Consider the following 7,771-nt stretch of genomic DNA (forward strand, 5'->3'; position numbering starts at 1 on the left):
TTATTGTGGACATTAAGGTTATTTTTGCTTCATGATAACTATATTTTCAAGGTTAAGGTAGATTGAAAAAGAAGTGTACAGACCACTGAAGTATTAGAGCCACTTTTATTATGTAGAGTATCAGAAAGTGATTTTTCTCAAAGGAAAAGTTGAAATTACTGTCAACCTGACATAGAAAGATAACAACAATAAATTAAGTGGAAAAAAAGCAAATTTAAGGATGGTATGCAAAATATCCTATTTTTGTTTTTTATGCACTCCACACACACACTTATTTAGACTATATGTAGAATATAACCTGGAAACATTCATATCTAATTCTTAATGGGTATTATTTTGGGGTGCTTGAATCAAGAGGATTAACTTTATACATTTCTAATATTATTTGGATTTTCTTAGGACAGACATGTATAGCTTGCCATCAAAAGAAAACAAAGTTTTTTAAAATGTACTAATATTTCACGTTTTTACTTTTACAACTGACTGAGCATGCTTTGTATAGAATCTAAAATGTAAGAATTTCAGCATATAAATATTACAATGTCCTTTGTTTTATGAGATTTTCAGTGCAGTTTGATTTTTTTTCTCATTTTAGGATTTCAGACTTCAATAAAACTTGGAATAATAGAGAGAAATTAAGAAGTCTAAAATGAGTTGATTTGATAATAAATTGAGGTCAACTTTTAGGAGCATTTTACATTATGCAAAGAATGTGTTTTCTATTGATACTATCTTTTAAATTAGTCAAAGTGCTGATTTAGTCAGTCCATTGAAAAAATATGGTCACACTGATTGACCCACACAATATAAAAATCATGTTTTTCTGACTCCCTTCATGTTGTCTTTATAAATGGTAAGATCTATTTCTGAAACTTTGCTTTTATTCTCAAGATTATAAATCCTTTTATGTTTGTAGCCTGAAATTATATATATTATATGTTATTATTTGACACTGATGTATTTTATAAGTATCCATTTTAATTATTAAGAGCTGAAATCATTGCTAACATCTGTTGTTAAAATAGGTGCAGTCCCTATAATCAGATGTTCAAGAGGAACAGCAGCAGAAATGGTAGCAGTGGTGAGTTCACGCAAATATCCATTGGGGATAAATAATGTGTCATTTGTTTTCCCTAAATACATCAAGTATTTTTGTTAATATTAAGTATGTATACAGTTGTTATGGGTTATATATTAAGTGCCAAAGGCAAATATTTTTATTTTATAACATTGGGATTCCACCAAAAATAAAAAGTAATCATTGTGATCATGTGATGGAGTAAAATGATTTATTCCAATGTGAATGTGCTATTCTAGCCCTGTTTCTTTTTTACTCAAATAAATATTCCTCATTTAGCTTTGTCTCTCTAAGTAGTATTTTACACTTATTTGATTCCCCAAATCATTTAATATTTAACTTCATTTAGCAAACATTTATTAACAATTATAATCATTTTTAACATGATGAAGTGTATTTTGCTTTCCCATAATACTGGAGTAGAACATTCTGTGTAAAATGAGCATTGAAAAATTTGCTTTAAAGATTAAAAAATAAGATATTAGAGAAATTACAGAGTTACTGAAAAGAAGGTAAATGGTATGGAAAGATGGAGGAAGATACACTAACATTTTTGAGTTTTAGTAGCCCAAATGAGTCATTGACAGATGGAGGGCTAGTTTCTTTCACATATTCCATTTCTTTCTGGAGCCTCTTGCAACCACCACTATTGAGATAGCTTCCTCGGTGCAGCAAGTTATGCTTTGGGAGAGAGTGTGGGTTATTACTGCAAAATGTTTCCCATACGTAAAGTAAAAATAGCCAACAAAAAGTGATTATTAGTGAAATCAGGTCTGAGTCACAATAGAAAAAGCATTGGTCTTTTCAAGTCCAAGTTAGGATAATATTGAATAGTAAAGAAGCTAAAATGTGAGAATTGCTGTTTTGTGAAGGAATTCTAAATTTCTTAGTTCCATAAGAATACGTTGTGTATTACCCTATGCAAAGTTGTCTGAAACTGTTCTTCAAGAGTTAATGTAGCACAGGGAACTCTACTCAATATTCTGTGATAACCTATATAAGAAAAGAATCAAAAAAGATGAATATATGTATATGTATAACTGAATCACTTTGCTGTACACCTGAAACTAACACAACATTATAAATCAACTATGCTCAAATAAAATTAAATATTTTTTTAAAAAGAGTTAATGTAAAATTTCATTTTTCAGAAACTAGATAAGAAACTTCGGGAAAATCTGAGAGATGCAAGAAACAGTCTTTTTACAGGTGACACACTTGGAGCTGGCCAGTTCAGGTATTATGTTAGTTAATACACCTTATATGCTTGAAAATGAAACATTTGTAGAGTTTTTTGGGTTGTTTTTCCTTGTCTGATAGAATACCCTTATACTGGAAAATCTAAATCAGGGTTTTGATTCAAATCGTTCTTTTTTTTTTTTTTTTTTTTTGGTGCGGTACGCGGGCCTCTCACTGTTGTGGCCTCTCCCGTTGCGGAGCACAGGCTCCGGACGTGCAGGCTCAGCCGCCATGGCTCACGGGCCCAGCCACTCCACGGCACGTGGGATCCTCCCGGACCGGGGCACGAACCCGTATCCCCTGCATCGGCAGGCAGACTCCCAACCACTGCGCCACCAGGGAAGCCCTCAAATCGTTCTTAAAAATACAAATGGAATATTTAATTTACTTTCTTTTGTTAGAATTCTCTGTTTTTCATTTTTATCATCTGTAGGATAAATTTTTCTGTTTATATGGCTTTTGCAGTAAAAAGCCACTTCCTTTTAATTATCATTAGGCCTCTTGGTAATGAAAAAAAGTAAGTTGAATAATTTGTGATGCCTATGTCTATTTCTACCTGTCTATTAACTGGTTTCCAATTTTACATTAAAATACCGGCAAAGTATTTTTCTCTTTGTTACCATGTCTAGTATAAGTAGATAATGCCAAAGTTTCTGACTGCTCAATTATTATTGAATAGAAATTTTTTTTAAAAACTGTCCATTATAGTGTATTTAACTTTTGTTTATTAAAAATAATGGACAGTATTGGGGTGAGGAAGTAAAGAAACCCACACCAATGGCTGAAAATTATTTCAAGGGGAATAGACAGTATTTTGGAAAATTAATTATTATCCCTAGTTTTAGGTGAATTAATAAATAAAGCCTATGAAAACAAACTGATAGTATAACTGCTTTCCAGGAATTATACTCTTATGGTAACCTTTCATAGACTTCATTTTAAGTCAATTTGATGGCTCTTACAGTTTTATATACTATTCCTATAATTTGCAGTTGATACTAACATTGTGTTTCAATTGTTTGTTCAACTGTTTCACCTCCCATGTTACTTTAAACTGTTTTGCAATTTCATCGCTGGTCTAAATATTCTTCTAAATAATTATATTTCTTGTTAAGTAGAGCAGAGACATCAAATTCTCATCTGATTTTTTTTTCAACAGAAGCAACCACTATGTCATACCTTACTGAACAGTTCTTTTTTTATTGTGCTCTTGTATAGGCCTTAGAAATCAATATAAAGGCACTGTTTTATTTAGATAAATTTTTTCAGTGTATTCACATAATATAATCATAATATAGTTGTCTTACTTTTAGTTTGTTGTATGCATTTCTAAATTATTTGAATTAGGGGTCAGCAGCCTTGTCAGACTATTTATTGTTAAATGTATTTGAATCCAGTTGTAGGCTAATGATTCTCAGTGAGAATTTGGTAATGTCTAGAGACATGTCAGTCGTGACAACTGGGTAGTTGCTACTGGAATCTAGTGGGGTGCATTATGGGATGCTGCTACACATCCTACACTGCACAGGACAACTCCCCATAATAAGAAATTATCCAGCCACAAATGTCAGTAGTGCTGAGTTAGGAAGCCCTCCCGTAGGCTATCTTCCCTGCCCTCCACCTAGCTCTGGAATAATAAACGATAGTAGGTGGTGGTAAGGGTGCTACTCCTACCTTTTTATCACCAAGTCTTATAATTAATGCAGTTGGGAGTTCACTGTCTTACACCCAGTAGGATGTAATGAGTTACTGAAATTGTCAGAGGTCTTTCAGGAGAAAATACGTATAGTAAATAAAATCAGGTAGCAATGCCTATTGAAAATTGATGTGTACTCTTGATGCAGTAGTGCCTCTAAAGTGAAATCTCTGTGCCTTTTGGAGACACATGGTAACCAGATGACTTTGTGCCTCAATTTGCTTTAAATGTAGTTTATTTCATATCTAAATGATAATGATGGAGTTAAATAATATATGATGTGTCTGGTGAGTAATTATATAATTAGTTACTGTTGTAGTATAATGTTTTAGTTTCATACATTATAATGGAATAGGGTTTTGTGAGCCTCTTCTCTTGAGTCTGCTTTTTTGAATTTGTGTTTTCAGGAAAAAATTGGAATTTGTAATTTATGAAACTATTGAACATTTGTATAAATTTGTAAGATCCTACTCTCTGTAATTGTTTTCCCTGAACCTGACAATGGGTTTTTTTTTTTCCTTTTATTCAAAAATGTAAAATATAAATCTGAGCAAAAGCAACTTATTCTTACTTTGATAACTATAAAAATTATTCTGTAGAAGTATTTGTATAGATTTTTTTCCTTTAAGAAAGTTCCCTAAGTAAGACTTATAATCTAGCATCATACACAGGCTCTAGGTAGTACAAAGCATTGCTTTACTTGATTGTACTAGAAAACTTTTTAGAAAGCGAAGTATTATGGAATGTCAGTATTAGTATACTTATTGTTCATATGAAAATGACATATACTGAAAGTAGTAGAAGAATGTAGATGTATACACAGGTATTAAGAGTTACATAATTTTTTTTTAATATATTTACAGCTTCCAAAGGCCTTTATTAGTTCTTGTTGACAGAAACATAGATTTGGCAACTCCTTTACACCATACTTGGACATATCAAGCCTTGGTGCATGATGTACTGGTAAGAGGCTAAATATACCCCTTTTTGCTAAAATGTAGTAACATTCAATGGTCTTAATTTAAAATTAACATCATGGCTACAGAAATACAGATGAGAAGGATGGAGCTGAGAAATAGAAACAAAAAAGGTGATGGAATTTGGTATCACTAGATGTGGATGCTGGAGAATAGTGAAGCCTTTAGGTTTAAAGTTCCAAATTTATGGTCTTTAAATTACAGGATAAATCAGTGGTATTGTTGGAATGATGGGGAACAAAAGAATGGAGGAAAATGAGTGGCTGGGTTTTATTTTAATTTTTCATACTGAGTAAGTAAATAAATTTGTTCTCCTTGGGGAGAAAAGATCTAATTTCTCCTTTTTTTCCTGGGAATCTGTTAAGCCTCATTTTATGGTAAAAATAAATAGTATTTTTTATATTACATCATATGTTTTTTTGAAGTAATTCCACATAGGTAATTTCATGCTTAAAACTAAAATCTGTTTTATCCATGCATATATTGATCTACTAAACATTGTAAATAGCATGTGATGTACACAGATAAATAAAAACAGCCCCAATCTTCAAAGGCAATGGAAAGAAAAGATGTATACAAATAATTTCTGTATAAGACACTATGTAAAAGGGCCAGAATAGTCCCCATTTGTAAGATAGAAAAATTGAGACACAGAAGTTAAAGGATATGAACCTAAATTACTGGCTTTGCCAAGACCAGCACTCTAATTTACTAAATCCTAGCCCAAGCTTCTAGGGATTATAGTATATGATAGCATCATTATTGCAAAGATTGCCTGAAATGTCATGCAGAAAGGAAATGAAAGACATGCAATAGTTGGTTTTGGTTTAATGGTTTATTTCTTTAAAACACAGACTCTAACTGTAAAGTATTTCTTTTAATAAATCAGATTTTAGGATTACTGATGGAAATTGGCAGTCTGCACACTTCTCTATCCTAGAGTCCTCTGCGATTCTGGACTCGAGGAAAAGTGTTAATGATAGTAGTCAACTCTGATTCAGTAGAGAGAATGAGAAGAATCAAAGGGACACTGGATCCAACCCTGAGTAACAGAACGTGGAAAGTAGTTTTCATAGGTCAATAAGAGGCTGAAGAACCACTATTGGAGTGACTACTCTTTGACAGAACAGTCTAGACCCTGGTTTTAGCAATAAACAAAGCAAATGAAAATATTCCTTTCTTCCTGTATCTTACATTCTAGTAGGAGAGACAGGCAATAAATAAAATAAAATACATAATATTTCATAAGGTGAAAAATACTCTGGAGAAAAGTAAAGTAAGTAATGGTGAACAGGATTGCAGTTTTAAAATAGGGAAGAACTCACTGAAAAAGAGACATTTGAGGAAAGATCTAATGGAGAGAAGGTAGTGAATTATGTAGCTATTTGGGAGAATAGCATTCCAGGAAGAAGGATGCCTGATATGTTTAAAAGATGGCAAGGCAGCCAAAGTGGCCAGAGCAAGTAAGGCAGGGAAAAGTAGCAGGAGATGAAGTTAAATAGAACACGGGATGCAATGTAGCATAGGACATTAAAGACCACTGTAAGGATATTGCTTTTTAATTTGAGGGAAGCAGAGAGCCTCACATAGTTTTGAGTAAAGGAATGACATCTGATACACATTTTAAGAGTATCATCCTAGCTACTATATTGAAAAAGACTCTTTGGGGGCATAGGAAGAGTCGAGGAGACCAGTTAGGAGTTGCAGTTATCTTAGCAAGAGATGATGGTGTTTTACACCAGGATGGAAATGATGAGGGTTGTGATAATCTATTGAATGTAGGGTATAGGATTGACCGATGAATTGAATGTGAGATGTAAGAGAGAGGAGCCAAAGATGACTCCAAAGTTTTGGCCTTTGCAAATGGACAGATGTTCTTTCTTGAGATGGGAAAGACGAGGGAGAAGCAGTTTTCGGGGGAACATCAGAGGTTGAGTTTTGGACATGTTAAATGTGAGATGCCCGTTAAGATATTCAAGTGTAGATATCATTACATAGTTAGATATATGAGCCTGGAGTTAAGGAGAAACATCTAGTCTAGAGAAATAAATTTAGAAGTAGTTTATATATAGATGGTATTTAAAGCCAGGAGGTAAGATGAGATCACCAAGGGAGTGAGTATAGATAGAAGAGAGAGAGAGAGGTCTGAGAACTGATCTCTGAGGCATTTCACCATTTAGATATTGGGGTGGTGAGTAGGAATGAACAATATAATATAGGAAGTAGCAGCCAGTGAGGTATGAGAACTAGGTCTGTGTTGTTTTGGAAGCCAGTGAATTAAATGTTTCAAACAGGAGGCAGGAATTAACTTGTAAAAATGCTGAGGACTAAGGAGTCACCATTGCATGTGGCAGTGTCAGGGTTATTAGTGAATTTGGTAAGAGTGGCTTCTGATCACTCTGAAACCAAAACCAGACAAAGATGTCACAAAGAAAGAAAACTACAGGCCAATATCACTGATGAACATAGATGAAAAAATCCTCAACAAAATACTAGCAAACAGAATCCAACTGCACATTATAAGGATCATACACTATGATCAAGTGGGGTTTATCCCAGGAATGCCAGGATTCTTCAATATACACAAATCAATTAACGTGATACACCATATTAACAAATTGAAGGAGAAAAACCATATGATCATCTCAATAGATGCAGAGAAAGCTTTTGACAAAATTCAACACCCGTTTATGATAAAAACGCTCCAGAAAGTAGGCATAGAGGGAACTTTCCTCAACATAATAAAGGCCATATATGAAAAACCCACAGCCAACATCATCC

The 7,771-nt window shown here is 33.4% G+C and overlaps 1 protein-coding gene across 2 annotated transcripts in view; it reads left to right on the top strand.

The window, feature by feature from the left end:
* Nucleotides 1-7,771, top strand: part of SCFD1 (sec1 family domain containing 1) — a 131,171-nt gene that overhangs the window by 34,703 nt on the left and 88,697 nt on the right. For both annotated transcript variants that reach the window (XR_003681874.2, XM_007118118.3), the window contains exons 8-10: nt 1,026-1,081; nt 2,230-2,315; nt 4,877-4,976. Coding sequence is in view for 1 of the 2 variants with exons in the window: in XM_007118118.3 (XP_007118180.3) it covers nt 1,026-1,081; nt 2,230-2,315; nt 4,877-4,976 (242 nt within the window). In the remaining variant the exon portion in view is untranslated. The remainder of the gene's footprint in view (nt 1-1,025; nt 1,082-2,229; nt 2,316-4,876; nt 4,977-7,771) is intronic.

The sequence above is a fragment of the Physeter macrocephalus genome, chromosome 11, assembly GCF_002837175.3.
Source record: "Physeter macrocephalus isolate SW-GA chromosome 11, ASM283717v5, whole genome shotgun sequence".
Taxonomy (NCBI): domain Eukaryota; kingdom Metazoa; phylum Chordata; class Mammalia; order Artiodactyla; family Physeteridae; genus Physeter; species Physeter macrocephalus.